The following is a 17,998-nucleotide window of genomic DNA, read 5'->3' on the forward strand; positions in this document are numbered from 1 at the left end:
CTAAGCAATAATTACCTGGAGCATATGATAGTCCATGATCATCAATCAACTCTGAATTTTTCGTAAGAAACAGAAGAGGATAGAAGTAGCTAACATCTGAAGGCTTGCCACAGGTCCAGCTCACCACTTCATGTTACTTCATTTAATCCTTCCAAAATCTCCTCTATTCTTATTTGCTATTTAGATTTATACAATCACCTTTTCTTTTTAAAGGAAGGCAGCATTCTAACAATAAGATACTTTTTAACTCCTGTTTGTTTTTTTAACCCAGTCAAATTTAGATGGCCATCTGTTCTTACCTATATACGTAAAATCAAGATACTCTGCCATCATCTAAATTCTAAAACATCTTCAATCCCTCTATTAAAATCACTGCACCCCTATACGCACAGTTCGAATTAATGCAGGGAGAAGGTATGGGTCTCTGTTAGAATTCCTCCAATATACAATCACTCTGTTGAGAAATGAGGAAGGGGAAAGTGGGAGGGGGGAAGTTCTAAAAAGATAAAAGCAGAAAGGAAAACCTAGTGACACCAAGTTGGGTGAGACGAAGATGCCTGTATTCCTCTGTAAAAACACAAGGATAAGGCAGAGCATACTCGCCTGCTCAAGTGTGGACCGGGACTTCCTTCTCAAGCACAGTATGGAAAGGAGGAAAAAAGCAACTATAATGGAGAAACCTGACACAGCACAGCCAGGTGGCCAAGGTCAACACCAACAGGGTGTTGGTGGTATGTATCCTTGACATGTCATGGAAATGGCAACTTGATCTACATGGGGGTCTTCCTCCCAAAAACTCATACCCCGAGGCTAATCATAAGACAGACATTCATAAAATGCAGAAGACAAGTGTTCTGTAGAGTATCTGACCAGTACTCAGTCCTGTCAAGGTCACCACAGACAAGTCTGAGAAACCATCACAGCCAAGAGGAACCCAAGGAGACTTGAAAACCAAAAGTAATGTGGTATCCTTGACAGCATCCTGAACCAGAACGAGGACATTAGATAAAAATTATGATAATGAATCAATATTGGTCCATTAATTACAACAAATGGACCAGACTAATGTAAGGCGTTATCAATAGAGGAAACTGGGTGCAAAGTTTATGGGAATCCGTGCTGTCTTCCCAATTTTTCTGTGTAACTGTTCTAAAATATAAAGCTTTTGTGGTGGTGGGGGGTGGGTAACAGGGATAATCTAAAATGGCAATAGAATTTAAGAAAAAAAACAAACTTGGACTGGATTTCTTTGGGACACACATTCTCTTGCTTCTTTTTACCAACACTGTGGAAAAGACGGGAATTTTAGGCCCCTAGACTTCAAGATTCACTGAAGGAAAGAAGTGGTTATAATTGATCAGATTCAATAAATAAAATACAATTTGATGTATTCATTACCTATATTCTGAAAGTAAATAGAGGATGTCTACTACAAATTTTACTGTTTTCCAAACTTATTCTTAAAAGGACAAGTATTTGTCAAAGCAACCTACAAAGCTACTTAAATCATAAAATTCTAAAACGTGAGCCCTGCAGAGAACCTAAGATGCACTCTACGCCAAACTCCTGCATTTACTAAGTGCACTAACAATAAAGGGAACGATTTATTCCGTGTCAATCTACCAGGTAGAAGTAACTGGAAATCTGGTCTTTTCAACTCCCAATTCTAAGATTTTTCTGTATACAATAATGTCATTCTGGTTATAGATGTGTCAGAAATATCCAGTGATGTTTTAAAATGCCACTCGAGTATCTAAACTTCTAAGTGCGTTCTATGTAAGGGGCACTCTCTGGAGGGCCACAGGGGGGCGGGAAGGGGCGCAGCGCCCCCCAGGGAGACGAATTCTGCATTCATATCCCTTTTGTACACTAAATTTTATGAAATCAATTTCCACTTACATTTTAGTCCCAATATTGTACAGGTAATCCAAATTATGGAGTAGACAAATTTTGAATTTAGTGCACTATTTTATAAATAAACTGCATTTAAACTGCCACTGCTACCTGTGGGTGGCAGTTCCACTTCTCACTACCGCACGGAGAGAAATAAGGAGAGAACACACATCAAGGTTATGTAATAGCACGGACAGCTGACCCTTGAAAAACACAGGGCATCAGGAGTGCTGACATACAACTTACAGTTGGCCCTCCGCAACACGGTCCCCCACAGCCCAGGCGCCCCCCCCCATCCACAGATTCAGCCAACCCGACCTGTGGTACTGTAGTACTGACCAACAAAAGACTCCATGTACAAGTGGATCTGTGCAGTTCAGACCCCTGTGGTTCACAGGTCAATTGTTCAGTGATTAGAAAGCAAATGACCTTGAACTGGTCAGTTCACTTCCAACCGCAGGAATCCTTTAGCTCCTAGACTGGAATTACTAAGTCTAGTAACACTAAGCAAGATAAAGCCAAGTCAGCAAGAACTCGGGTCCCAACCACACATGAGTATGCTGACGAGACGCAAACCCTCTTTAGGAGCAGACCAGTAAAAAGGCGGCTTCTGATGACGCTGCAGCATGGGACACCCGGGGTGGCTGTAAAGCTGTGCCCTGATCACAGGCTAACAGTGTTGGGTGCAGCCCTCAAAACTCAACTCTTTGTTGTTCCCCGCCGAACAAGGGCCTCAGAGAGAGCCCAGCAACGATTATCAATGCACCACCCAGAGTCACCACGATCCTACCTCCATGAGCTCTGGCCAACCCAAAGGACAGTGGACACACACTGTTAGAAAAGCATCCCCTGGGACCAAGAATGTGGGATTAGGGTTATTAGACAGCTGGTGCCAATACTTCCTCCTATCACATGAAAAGAAACAGGTCTCTTTCTCTTTCGCTCTAAGTTCAGCATTAAGAGCATGTAATTCAATAAGGTCAAGGGAGTGCATAAAGATTAGGACAAAATGTTACCTCTCCTCTCCTTAATTCCCCCACTTAATTTTAAATGGCGAACTAAATCGAGTGATATAATCTATCTGTACTCGAAAAGTATGTCAATCAGGAAACACATAGCAGATTTAACAAAAATGTTACGTTTTCTGGCAGGCAATACATATTTATAAAGATAAAATGGAAAGAACACAGGTATGAGTGAACAATTTTTATTGAAACCCTCAAAGATTAAAGAGGACCAAATGGTGAGTTTGGGTACCATAACAGAAAATCTCACCTAACTGTACCATCATTCACAGGAATGAACAAACCCAAACACGACAAAATTCAAATCTCATGTAATTGCTACAAGTGAATGTAAATGAACTAATCATTTTATCTTAACCTTTCTTTAATCATATGAAAAAGAAGGGAATTTACATGGCATAACAAAAGATATGCAAAACTTAATGAAACACAATTCTCTTAAATTTCTCACTTATTTTTATAGGATGCAGAAATGCACTTGAAATGATTAAATGACTTAAGCTGATTCTTTTTTATTGCAAACTGTTTTAACATCAGCTTAACCCCCATGCATGGTATTCAAAAAGAACACAGCTTTTGAATTAGAAAGATCACTTAAGTTAAAATGAGGAAGTAAGTATTGAACTTAGGAAAAGGCTGGGGTTTCTTTTGAAAGGAATCTTCAAGTACCAATACGCATAGAGAAAGAATACTAATTTTGGTTACATTTTCCCCCTTACTGTTAAATATACAAACTATAATACCTTTCAAAATAAAACACCCATATAAGATAACTTGAATTAAGAAACATTCAAACCAGGTCTTGGAAAAACATCAAGCAAGAAATTTACTGGGCCAACAATGTTTTAATTTGTGATTATTCAAAACATTTCCTCAGTCTCCTGCGGTAGAGCCCTGTTTCTCTCCCGTTCGGTCCCTACAATTGAGAAACCTTTCTGTATATGCTGCCAAGACAACCTGCGATCGTTTCACTTAGAGGAAGGGCACTGCCATCCACTGACAGACCAAGGAGGAAGAGAAAGTAGGCACTCTGAAGGAAACTTACATGAGGGGAAAAGAAAAACACGATGGAAAAGCTAAAGTGTTTTGTTGTTGTTGTTGTTGTTGTTGTTTTCCCAAAGGAATGCTGCACCCATTTCACTTAATATTAGAAATCCAGGTTAAAGGCACTGGGATGTACTCCTCACCATGAGTAGACTACTGAGTTACATTCGACAGTTCTGAGTCGGCTATTGCAATCAGCCTGCTTGCTGAGTGTTTCCGTGACATTTCTTACACAGAAACCTAGTGTAAATTAGGTACGTTTCAATCCGTTTATAATGTAACTAGTTTTATAAAAATGTTCAGAGTTGCTAATAAAGCACCAAGAAAAAGAGAACCTCAGAGAGAGGACTCAGATCCTTTCTACAAGGTCACCCCTTTACAGTTTTCTCTAATAGGACCTCCAGAGTGACAACAGTCCCCTCTGACACGTCCTACCTATGTAATCTTAGGGATGTAGAACATTGCTGCGGTGACTAAACCCAAATGCCAATTTTCATTATAAATAGTTAAGAGACATGTTACAAGATTTCATGGCTTACTCTTAAAAAGGTAAAATAGGTGCAATTTTCCTTTAAGAAAGTCTTTATTTTGTAATATATTATTAATATTCTGACATTCCCTTCAGTAAACACTAGTAGTAACTACACTGGGACTACCAAAGAACTGTGAAGTAGCTACAATTTATCTACAAATACTGCATTTTTTTTCACTTGAATACAGCATTTGTACATTTTAAGAAAACATTGTACAAAAAAAAATCATATAAATGAGAGCCTCAAAAAAAAAACCTGTCACTAAAGTTTTGAATTGAAGTGACCAAAGACCATAGTAAATGAAAACATTCCTAAACATGATGTAAACATAAATGGAGTAACGCAAAACATCAAGGTATTCAAATCTACTGTATTGCTATTTTCACCCATAACACATCTTTCTACATAGCTTCCTCCTTTTGGAACAGTAATGTAAGGGGCAGTACATCATTTCATAACTTTATGCCATCAAATTAGTTAATACAGATGCTTGACACATTTAATTATACAAAATCAATTTGTTTCAAGATACAAAATTAATGTTGATATGTAATTAATGAAAAAAATAAGATGTTAAAAAGGTAACTATAAGAATACCCAGAGATATGTTGTATTCCCATTTATATAGATCTGATCAATAAAACATCAACACATTCACTTAGATACTGATTTAATCCATGGATCAAGGCCATATTTTCAAATATTTTAAGGATGCCAGGACACTGCAAAAGCTGGAGAAAAGAGATGAGGAACAATATATGCTTGCTAAACAAGAACTATGTTTATTTAGCTAGTGAATATCTAGAGTAATAAATTTTTACTTCATGATAGCAATCAGGCTCGCAAACACCCAGAAATAGGAATTAAGGGTTTTAAATGTAGTTATAAAGGTCATAAAAAGTCTGATTAGACTGAGGTACATTTACTCAAAATTTTGAGATTCATTAAGTGGTAGCAAACAAAATAATTCCTCAGACAAATGCACATTTTTCAGTATACATATTATTGGGGGAGGGAGGGGAGAAGAATGTGCATTAACTGGTGAAACCCACCAAGCTGCATATCAATATTCTGTTACACCAAACAGTTTGAAGACAAGGGAAATGTTCTAATATAATCTCAGATTATGTTTCATTTGGCTAAAATAGAGCTTAAGGTTGCTTTGCCATATTAAAAGTTTACTACAATAATTTTTCACATAAACATTTAGACTTGAACTCCAGGACTAAATATGGCATGATTATTTTGCTTTTAATCTGTCAATAGCTAAAAATTGACAATTTAAAAACTACAACAAAGAAAAAGTTGAAGCAGTGTGACTCTTAACATCATCGAACCACTTCTAATGGTTAACTGTTAGTATTTAACAAACTCAAAGAGTTAATGAATCCTTGCATTCATTCAGTCTTCTGTGCCTTAGCTAGGATGCATAATTACAAAAGACAGCAGATACTGGTAAAAGCTTCAGGACAGAAAGTGCTTGACGAAGTTACAGTTCTCAAGTGTGTTTGGTGAGAGTATAAGGGCAGATGCGCTAATGAAAACCATTACAAGAAGAGTCAATTCTGTGTTAGAGTTCAAAGATGTCACCTTAAGCAGAAAAAAGCTTTAATAACGTCTTCTTTGACTTATTAGGCATTTCCAGAGTCTACATCATTAGTGTTGTAATTCTAACAGGACATCTTCATATGGTTATTGTTTGTTTCTATTTCTCTCCTGAAAGAAAAACACAAAGACCTTTAACAAAACACCATCATTATTTAACGATCTAAATTATACTCACATATAACGTAAACCATCTCCACAAAACGTTCTTCCAATACTAACTCAAGTAATTAGTTAAAAATGATTTACTAACACCTAAAGACTTTAAGACTTCTCTTTAAGTAGCACTGTGGGGTCACCACAAACCACTTAAAAATAAAGAAATCCTAACAAAAACCTAGTTCAGGAGACCGCAGGCTCTTTCCACAGCCCTGCTTTCCCCCAGAGTTCTGCCAAGGTGAGAATATTACAGTAATGTCCTTCCTGCCCTTTCAGTGAGTTTTTGATGCTGAGGTATCAGACAGACGAAAAGTCCTCTGAAGCAATTTGAAAACTTGGCTGAGGTAAGGTTAAGAGGAAAAGGAAAGAACTGCATTAAATTAAGCTTTCAGTGTTTAAAAAAAAAAAAACCTCAAAACATCAATCACAAGCTTCCTTACATCATACTCACACTCAGCATAAATTTCACATCAAGAAATAGTAATACTTATTATTTAATAATTCCTTTTAAGAAAGCAGAAACCCCTTGAACAAAAGTTTAACTGAGTGATATTTTCATGATGTTTATTAACCAAATAACCTATAATACTGGTCCTTGAAAAAACAGCTGCCCGGCACTGTGCACGCCTATCAAGTGACTGCAGCATGCAGCCTGTGTGTGCCGTCTGTTGTGACGAGGAACTCACTGGTTCTCAAGTTTCAGCCAGTGTCAGAATCACCTGGGCAGCTTGTGGGAACACTGCCTCCTGGGCCCCGAAGGCCTGAAGCTGGACCTGTGAGACTGCAGTTCCAACACATTCACAGGGGACCCTGACCCTGCTGCTCCAAGGACCACACCTTCAAAGCCACTTGTGTCTAACACATTACAAGACACTCTATTTTTAGTTTCACTACTCCTGTTCCAATTTTTCATGAGTAGTATATGTTCCATAATAAATATTTATATACTTAGCAAATGGTCAAATCAATGTCCCATCCTCTGTGACACCATCAGAAAATTGTATTTTAAATTCCAAAGAGAACTTTAAGTTATTACTAGATTCCTTTTTCATTCTTATATTCCTAGAACTTGAATAACTGTATCTAATGCAGAAAGCTAACAAACGTCCTACCACACAGTAACTACAAATAAATTACTTTATAGACCCATAAGCATAAATTAAAGAATTAAACAAATTAAAGAAACTACTTTCAATTTAATTAGAGAAATCAAATAAAACAAAAACGGAAAACAGATACAGAGCTAGCTAATTAATCATGTTTCAAAAGGATAAACAAAAAACAAAAATCCAACAACATAAGCAAAGGAAAAAAACACCAAAAAAAAGAATTTGGACCCAAGATGCTGTAGTCTAATTTTACAAAGGCCCTAAAGCTTTTAAAAAAAAACAGCCTAAACATAAAGAAAATTTAGCTCTCAGCTGAAGGAAACAGATTTGTGCAAGAAATGTTGACGCCTGCTTTAATTAGCTGGATATAAAACACGAAGAGAGGTTTTAAAGAAAGAAGAGATAATAGCTCGCTGTTCATTCTTCTCCATAAAATGACTGATCAAAACTAGAGAAATTCATCAGCTCCATGAAGAGCCCCAAAACTAAGGAAAATGGGCAATGCTACTTCAGGATAAATTAGACAAAGAGAGGTTTAATCAGTGGGAGGTGATCAGGTATATATATATGAATGAGAATCATATTTTATTTAAATAGAAGTTAGAGATGCTGTTTCAGTTTGAGCTGTAATAAACTATGACACCTTTAACTGAATCAATAAAATATACAGATTACATCTATGAACATAATGCATAACTTCTAACTCAGTAGACAGGAAAAGAAGAAAACTGTAAAAACTTCATCAATCCAACAGGACAGCAAAGAGGGGAGGGAGGAGCTTGAAAGACCTAAGTTAACTAGAAAGAAACTATAAAATGGCAGAAATATACATTTATGTCATTTTTACATATATATCAAGCAATCAAAAACACAGGTTCATCAATGAAAATGAAACAGCTCAGATTTAAATTTAAGAAAGATTTAGTAACATATGATTTACAAGAAATTAATCTTAAACATAAGGACACAAATTGAAAATAATGAAAAACAAGCTAAATAAAGGCTGAATCAACCATATTCAAATCAGATAAAACAGACTCAGGCAAAAACCACTGTTAGAGATAAAAGAATCACTACATACTTAGTAAGTATTTTGAGGTTAGCAATACTTTGATACTAACTGCAGAAAAGCATGAGAAAATTGAGTCCAGTCTCACCTGCCACAAAAGGGTCTCTTGCGAGCTGTTTTGACGGTAAGAGCATATACAGAGAGGAGCAAACGTAGGAGCACGAAGCCCAGTAAGAAGGCTAGCATCATCATCATCCAGTACAACAGTAACAGTAACTCTTACACCAGAATGAACAATGCTGAAAAGTGTCTGGATTTGGGGGTACATTTTGAAAGCAGAGCCAACAAGATTTACTGATAGAGTGATCAGATATGGGTGTGAAAGAAGTATCACACATGAGTGTAATGTTACTGGCCTAAGTAACTGGAAGGACGGTGGTGCCCTCTACAGAGAGGGAGAAGGTTTTGGGCAGGTGAAGAAACAGGAGTCGGGTTAAATTTAAGATGCCTATTGGACAACTAAGATGTCAAACAGGCAACTGGATACATGAGTCTGGACACAGAAGGAAAGGTCTGGGATGAGGATACAAACTTGATTGAAGTCCTCAGCATGGTAAATGTCCATCAACAAAACTCAAGTCCTCCTGAAGTCTACAGGGTCGTCAAAACCTCTCCTTTGTGGAGAAAAACGAAAAACACCCCGACATTTATATCAACAATATCCAGAACAGTGCCTGATACTGTTAGTATTAAATAAATATTTGATTTGAATATAATGAGAATGGGCATGCTATCCAGCTACAGATGACAAGAAATACTAGACTTAAGATATGGTGAGCTATCAGTGATACAACTAGTGCTGTTATAAAACCAGGTACATATTACACAGCTGACATCACAATTACATGTGCTGGGGTCTTGTTGGCAGCTACAAGGGGAGAAAGGAAACCTGAATTGCACAGAAGGAGCCGTGGGCCAGCACACCTGGGAAACGACTAAGCCTCTGGCGACAGTTCAGAAGGCAGCACTTCAGTTATGTACACTCTTTAGGATACACTTTACAAAATGATTCACAAAACTCAGCTTTTATTTTTAATGATTAACAATTCAAAAAACAATCTGCAGAAGAACCCCCTTCCCTTTTCTATTAATACAGCTACGTCTCAACCAGGCGGATTTAAAGATCAGGGCTTTGGAGCCTCTGGCATAAGGATTCTTCCTCACCAGGAGCTGAGCAAAGGCACTGGAGATCTTAAGGCCAAGACCTAGAACTTGACCTGTGGAGACAAACTCTGGAAGGAGGTTTACCTGCAAATCCATGTCTTTCTGACACAGCTTAACAGATGAGCTAAGAACTAGGCTAGGAAAGAGCTGAAAACAAAATTTTCTTTAGTGTCCTCAGAGAGGCCATCAGCTTGCCCTTAACATTACAGGTAAATGACTTGTTTCCTTTTAATCATCTGTAAGTTTATCATTACTAGCAATATTTCAGCAATCAGACCTGAGTCCAAATGAGCCACAAGGGAAAAAGCAACTGCGTATCTAAGAAGGCACACTATAGAGAAAGAAAACGAGAATATCACTTAGAACACAAATACAATAAAATGGAAGTACTGAAGGAGTCAGCAACACCTATCTGATTTTCAAACTAAAAACTTGAGTGGATGAATTAAAGAGGGAAATGTTCACTGCCCTTCTGGGGAGTAAAACATTAAGTCCAAGAAATATCTCAAACTACTGAGCAGGAAGAGCGAGCTGGAAATCACAAAGAAAAAAATAAGAGAACTGGTGGACAGAGCCAAGGCAAAACGAACATTCTAGAAGCAGGAAAAAGAACAAACAGAAGAGCTAAATAACCACAAAAAATTTTACTTGATCCTCCTCCTTGCATGATGTGGGGCTTGACGGTCCCCCTTTACAGTGTGGACTGGACATACTACTTTGCTTCTAAGAACAGAGCATGAAGAAAAAAAAAAAAAAAGGACATTGACACTGGAGAATCCTACCAGCCTATCAGACAGCTTAACCACATCAAGTTAACAGCACCAGTAACAAGTTATGTATGATCAGATGAGAAGGACACATCACGTATGTGGTAATTCTTCCCAATATCCCATAACCTCAATCTAATCATGAGAAAGCAACATTGAGGGTCACCCCATCAGCAGTCTTCAAAACTGTTAAAGCCATGAGAAAAGGAAAGACAGAGAAACTGACATGGCTTGAAGGAGAATAAGATGACATGACAACTAAATGCAAAGTTGTGTTCCAGATCTTAAATACAAGACATCAGTGGGAAAACAAGAAATCCAAAAAAGTCTGTAGTTTAGTTAACAGTATTATACCAATGTTAATCCCTTAGTTTGGATAAATATAATTATGTAGATGTTATATTAGGAGAAAACTAAATAAAGGATATTAAAAATTTTCCCATATTACCTTTGCCACATTTCTGTAAATCTAAATTGTTTCAAGATAAAGTTTTTAAAAAACCATAATAAAAATTAGAAAATCACAGCCTTTAAATATCATATTAAATATCATATGGCTGTAGAAATATGAAATACACATATGATCTACAGGATATTGTTATTTTAATGGCTTCTCTGCTTCTCTTTTTATTGTTTCTGAGGATAAAAGTGTTACTTAAATTCTGCCCCAAAGCTAAAACTAATGAAATATCAGGCTATAATTTTAATTTTAAAGAAAAGTGCATGTTTCAAGATAAAGTTTATAGCTGAACAATGACTAAAACTGAAATATATAATATATTCAATTCTTCAGAAAAATTAATGACTTACCAGGAATGAATTCTGCATAGGTTGGCTGACAAGACTGGAAAGATTCAGGCTAAAGAGCAGAAGAAGGGCAGTAAGAGATGGACAAAACCCCCCAGCCGTTCAAAATCCTGAACATTTGTCCAGAGCCACTGAAGTGCTCTAATACTGAGACAAGCTTCTGACAGGCACTGTCCCAAGAACAGGACGGATCCTTTTGCATTAAGAGAGCAAAAGACAGAGTGTAAAGGAAACAGACCAATTCTGCAAAGTAAAATAAATTCAAAACCAACAGATCATCAAGGGAAAGAACAAAACGTATGCTGTGAAGGTTGTTTTTGAAAATCAATTCTTTACATTTTTTAAACTTATGTTTCCATGTAAGTGAGACGCTAACATTTCAGATCCTCTGCATGACCACACTGTAATAGAGAACTGCTTTATAAGACTGCCATGCCCACGTTTGCATTTATAAAATAAAGAAGTTATGTCAGGTTTAAGAAAAGAACAGATGCAGTCTAATAATATCTGAACTATTCATCTGTACGAAAGATCAAATAACCTCAGACTGTACTGTAAAATGGAAGAGTCAGGATGAAGTTCAAATAGTGAAAAATGGTAGAGGACAGTCATAACACAGGCCAGTTTTCAGTGGTCCACAGGAGAGTAAAAAACACGGTCCTAAGACTTAGGACTAATTCATGCTTTGAGCTGTGATTTAGTTTCAGCAAAATAACATCACTTACCACACTAAATTAACTTTTTGTTTTTCCGGAGTCTCATTTTGGTTAGAGTTTTCACTGAATTTTATGTTTAAGTAATACTATATAAATAAAAAAATTATAAGAAAAAAGGATAAGGACCTCGATTCGCAGATATAATTGTTAGGCACAAAATCCTAAGGATGTTTTATTAGAACTACTGGAACTCGTAAGTGAATTTAGCATGTTCACACGCACGACACAGGACATTTCTATAAACCAGGAGCAAACAACTGGGAAAACTAAAAATTACATTTCCAATAGCACTAAAAAAATATAAAATACTTAGCAGTAAATCCAGTAAGAGACATTCAGGTCCTCAACAGTGAAAACTACAAAATTTTACTGAGAGAAATTATGTTTGTCTCTCCAAGAACTATGAGTTTTACAAAAAAAAGGGCTATTTATCTTGGACGGCTTACTGACAGTCTTTAATTTATCTGCTGAATGAATAAGGGAACATAGTTAAGAAAAGGACTTGCAGGATCTAAATATATAATGATAAAGGTTGACTCAAATATAAGATACATGCTAGAATTCTCAGGGGAAAAAAAAAAAGACTGATCTGGGACCTGGTGATAGTGTTAAAGCCAAGCACAGGAATTAACACACAAACCCTATTGTGGAGAGAGATTTTGGACAAAATGAAAATAACAGGAAAGTGATAACGCTCCAGACTGTTGTTCACAAGTGGAGCTGTCACCTGTAGCTTTTTTACTTCCTACACCTTTTACTATATATCCCATCTTTTTTCCATTCTCTTATGTTATTTCAAATGCAAATAAGAGTATCACATGTTAAAGATACTAGATTTGAAACACCTTTCAAAATATTCCAAGTTTTCTGCTAAGAAACAGTAAAACCAATTTCACTCAGAAATTACAGTGCAATATAGTTATTAAAGTTCTAAATTAAGAACATGCATGTCAAACTTTCAAAATAAACTATTATGTAAACAGGGAAGATAATTCAGTAATTTAAGTTACTTCCTGAAACTTCTCACATTCAGTTAAAGTTAAACATGTATGTTCCTGAAGTAAAATCGCCCCTCAGGATCTGCAGGGAACTGGTTCCAGGACCCTGTGGATATCAAAATCTGAGGATGCTCAAGTCCCTTCAGTTGGCCCTCTGTATCCATAGGTTCCACACCCACGGATACGCAGGGGTGACTGGAATCATGCATTTGTGGTTGCTAATTCAAACGCTAATTGAAATAGCATTCAATTTAACGATGACTATTCACACCATAATAGATTGGAAAGAAACCTCTCCCAAAGAGCTATGATTTACCCAATAAACTACAGTTAATTCTTTTCCTAAAAATTCACTAAGTTCTTTATCGTCATCGGAACTTAACATAGCCACTATTGACTCTCCTACGGGGCAACAAAATTAATCTGAGGGGGAAAAAAAATCAATGTTATAAAATGCTAACTGAAGTACCTTCTTCCCACCTCTGGCTTATAAAGAATACTTACCAAGTTCAGAATAGAGCATTACTACATAAAAACAGAGTCATCTTGACTATTCAAAATATGACGCAATGTCTCATCAGAGGATTACTCCCTTAAATATCTAATACAAATTTATTCTATTAAGTGTGATACATCCTGTGCCAAAAACTATTTCCAGAGAAATATTCTTCAAATTTTACAGTGAAGCTCAAAGGGAAAGCAAGAGTTTATATAATAAATTTAATTTTTGTTAATTATAGTCAACTCACCAACAGACACCTGCAACCATAAAACAGTTTACTAAAAGGCAGTCAAATAGATATTCAACCCATTCTTGATCCTAAGAACTGTTATCTGATTAATGGGAAAGCATTAAACTAAATGTTCTACTTGAGAAAAAGCAGCATAGAACTTTCAGGAAAATGCTTACTGTTGTCCACAGGTGTAACTATTAAGTAATTTCTTGTATATTAACATAAACTTGATTACTTTGAGACAGACCTAAAATCATCTCATTTCAGAATCAAAATTATTCCAATTGTGAAAAAAACTATGCATCAGGAACTAAAATTTACTTTGGAAATAGCCAATGATATAAAATAGCATACATGACTGAAATACAGAGAGGATTCTAGAAATTAAAACTCTTTAGTAGGGATTTTATCACGATCAATGCATTGCTTGTTTCTGCATAAGCTGCAGGGCTTCATCTCTTTTTTAAGGGAATAGGTAAATGCCAAATTTTAGAAGTTTATCTCAAAATAACAGGGACCTAAGAACACTAATTATTCCTATATGGAATGAAAAGAGCTATTAAACTAAAAATCTCACCTCAAAATGTTTCCTAAGCAATAAGGATTTATAAGAATGAAAAAATACACTTGTTTAATTTGGTACAACAAAAGTAAAATTTCACCAAAAGGTTATCTAAATAGTCAAAAGCAGATTCTACAGCTATGTAGACTACTTCGGGACAAATATACTTAGGTCATTATTAGTTCTTTGTTTTCTTTATTTTCTAATTAAACTAGCTTTATTGTTAGAAGTGATGTAACTACAAGTTAAAGTGATGAAGTAAAACCTCCCCTATCCTCTTCTAGTTCTTTCTATTTTAAGTTCCTGACAGGTTACCATTGTAACTTTAAGTAGCACACTAATACGTACATTACCCGATTTTTCAATTTAGACACGAGCAATTCCCACTGTATCTGATAAGCAATCTATCACAATGAATGTAATCTTCTCCTCCCTCCTCACACGAGAACTCACTCTATGTTTATTTCTAGTGACAATCCTTATGACTTCAAACAATTGCTTGATATACAATTATAATCTTTCAACAATTGTTACCTTTGAAAAGATGAGAAAAATCTGTGCATTTGTTTACCTTTCCTTCCCACACCATCTCATAATATTTTGTTCTAACTATAATTAAATCTTTTAGGTACTATTGTCCATTTCTACAAATGGAAAAACCAATGGGCAGCTTTTACTATGTAACTTGAACGATCAAGTATCAGTTCCTACATAAAGTAATTAAACCGATAAATAAAAAGTCTATGATTCAAACTTTACAAAAGGAAAGAGATTCTTCAAAGAATTTACTCATTTAACAAATGTTTAATAAACACCTACAATGTGCGGAGCATCAGGTGATAGGGATTCAGCAAAGAATAAATCAAGTCCTGTTCTCACAGGGCATCTCCAGGGTCAGTGCTTCCCAACCAAGGGCTCCTGTCCTGTGTCAGGCTTCAAAGACCGCAATGCCACTTAGCAGACAGAGCAGAGAGAGAGATGCAGAGTCCTGAAACCCACTGTGCACAAAGAAGACCTGTCTCAGAATGCAGACAGAGTCCCTGTTGAGAGAGATTTGTTCTAGTATATCCAGCTACCAGGTACTACTATCTTTCTTGAATTCCTTTTCATTCTGCTGAAATTCCTCAAGTTTCTCACAAAGCTGAGCCCTCTACTTTGCACTCCCTCCTCACTGATATAATTTGACACTCATCTTCAAAATTCTATTCCCTATGGCCCTACACTACAAGATAACATTTTATATATGTGTCCAGAGTTGTGGATTAGAGAATTGTGATAATAGATTCTCTCTCCTTTGTAGTGACTTTAGCTAATTTGTCTTCTGCTTAGAAAGCTTGTCTCTTTATCTAGTCTTTTTCTCCTTTTAAAATTTTAAATAATCCTACTGGTTACTCAGTGAGCCAATTCCTTCTGAAAATGCTTATCTTTTGGCACTGGAAATTTTTCTTTACTCTTTCTTCCCTTTGACTGCTTCTCTTGTACTCTCTTTTCAAAGACTCCTTTAGAAACAGTGGACCTCCTTTCTACCGCATCTTTCACCTCTTAAACTTTTCATCTCTATTGCTCCACATTTGGAAATTTCTTTAATTTGAAATTCCAGATCATTAACTGGATCTAAAAATTAACATTCTATTAATCCACTTGCTTACAAAAAAATAATTAAAAAAAACTGACAATCATCTTTCATTACCAAGAACACTTTCTGGTTTTCTTTTTCTTACATATGAATCCTAGCAAGTCAAATTTAGTTGTATAAATGATGTTCTGCTCTCTGAATTACCTATTTCTTTTTAGAGGGTTTGTCTCAGTTGTCTTTTCATCAAGCTTGATTTTAATCAAATGTATCAAAATTACATGCCCAAATCTAAGAATGAAGAACTTTACAAATACTACAATAGCTGGCATGGACTGTCCCTGCAGTTTTAAGTCTCACAACTACCCCTCACTCTAAAATAGAGAGCCTGACTTTCCAAGTTTTAAATAACCAGACAGGATATGTCTGGTCAGCTCCTCCATAGGGTGCTGTGCTGGCAAAGCAAGCTGGGGAATTCCTCCATTGCCAAAATAACCAGAGGAAAAAAAAATCAGTCAATAAAAACAACCCAACAATGACAAGATGAAGTTAGCTTTTTAAAGTTCTTGTCTGCTATCACAAGCAGGTTCAAGAATTTAAAAGAAAAATATGAACACATTAAGAGAAATGAAAGCAAGCTACAGTAACCACAAATCTAAATGTAAAATTTTAAACTACAAAACTTTTATAGCTTATAGACTTCTATAAAGTATAGGAAAAAAATCTTCTCAAACTTGGGGAAGGCAAAGATTTTGAACTCAGATTAGTATAAACCTTCTAAAACTGTTCTTACTATTCAAAACTGTTTTTCTAATCTTAGCCTGGATCTTATACTACAAGAAAAAATACACACTATACTTTTTGGGGGTAAAGAGCCATGATGTATGAAATGTACTCTCAAATTGTTCAAAAAGGGGGAGGGCAGAGCTAAGTGGTAGAGAGAATGCTCAGTAAGCATGAGGTCCTGGGTTCAATCCCCAATACCGCCCCCCCCACATACATACATACATACATACATAAATATTAATTAAATACCTAATTATCTCCTCCTACTCCATAAAAAATCAACTTGCTCAAAAAAATATAAAGCAAAAACATGTTCCTGCTGATGGCCATTTAAGTTGTTCCCTGTTTTGTTTTTGTTTTTTTTACTATTATCAACTGTGCTCCTCAGAACATTTTCATATGTGTTCTGGGGTATGTGGGAAACTTTTCTTAGAAATATATTCTGGAGGAGAACTGCTAATCATAAGGTACTGAAATGTTTAGCTTTATAAAAAAAAAATGCAAAACTACATGCCCATGTGGCTGTATCAATTTAATGCTCCCATCTACAATAGTGTGAGACATTTTGTTGGTCTACAGTCTCTCCCAATACTTGATATTATCAAATTTCTTAATTTTGCCAAATGAGTGGATATAAAAGACTTTCTCATTATAGTCTGGACCTGCACTTCCTGAATATTAGTAAGATTAAATACCTTTTTATATACTTATTAGTCATATTTATTTCCTCTTTCATGAAAAGATTATCTAATAACTTTTGCCCATTTTTCTATTGAGTTAGTTATTTTTCCTAAAACTGATAATTATAGGAAGCAGAAATACACTCTAAACAGACATCTTTGTGCTCAATAAAATCAAATGGATTCTAGATCAAAGGACCTTCAGGTAAGAAAGCAACAGATGTGAAGGGAGCGCTAGATGTGACAATGTAAGCAAACTGTCACTGAAGAACACAAAACCTCACTCATCACAGAATCAACACAAAGCAAATCAAGCCAAAGACATGGAAATTCAAATTTGGGAAATTCTCCAAAATAAAGAAAAATAATAAAGATAAAAACCAATGAACCAATGGCACTCAAGGGCAAGGTCTCAATATAGTTTTTACACATTACTAGAAACATGAAAACAAAATAAAAAAAAATCTTGGGCTATAGATGAAGGAATAAGGAAAATTCTAAGAGATCCATTTCGTACACATTCCACATACATGTTCAATGGAAAGAATAAATTTTGTGCACACAGACAGAAATAGTTATTTCCAAAGAAAGAAAAATTTAGGCTGCCTTCAGACTTCTCCATAATATAAAACTATAAATAATGTACTATAAATAGAAAACTAAAGTAAAGCCTGAATGAAAAGACTGTGACCCAACAATTCTACATCCAGATAAAACTGCTGTTTACATACCATGGCCAAAGAAAGGCATTTTTTGGATATAGAAGGGCTTAAT

The 17,998-nt window shown here is 35.8% G+C and overlaps 1 protein-coding gene across 6 annotated transcripts in view; it reads right to left on the minus strand.

The window, feature by feature from the left end:
• Positions 1-3,086: 3,086 nt before the first annotated feature.
• The window catches only part of YTHDF3 (YTH N6-methyladenosine RNA binding protein F3), a 33,467-nt gene continuing 18,555 nt past the window's right edge, over positions 3,087-17,998 (minus strand). For all 6 annotated transcript variants that reach the window (XM_072951904.1, XM_072951902.1, XM_072951905.1 and 3 more), the window contains one exon: positions 3,087-6,211. In XM_072951904.1, the coding sequence (XP_072808005.1) occupies positions 6,188-6,211 (24 nt within the window). In that variant the 3' untranslated portion in view covers positions 3,087-6,187. The remainder of the gene's footprint in view (positions 6,212-17,998) is intronic.

This window comes from Vicugna pacos, chromosome 29, assembly GCF_048564905.1.
Source record: "Vicugna pacos chromosome 29, VicPac4, whole genome shotgun sequence".
NCBI lineage: Eukaryota > Metazoa > Chordata > Mammalia > Artiodactyla > Camelidae > Vicugna > Vicugna pacos.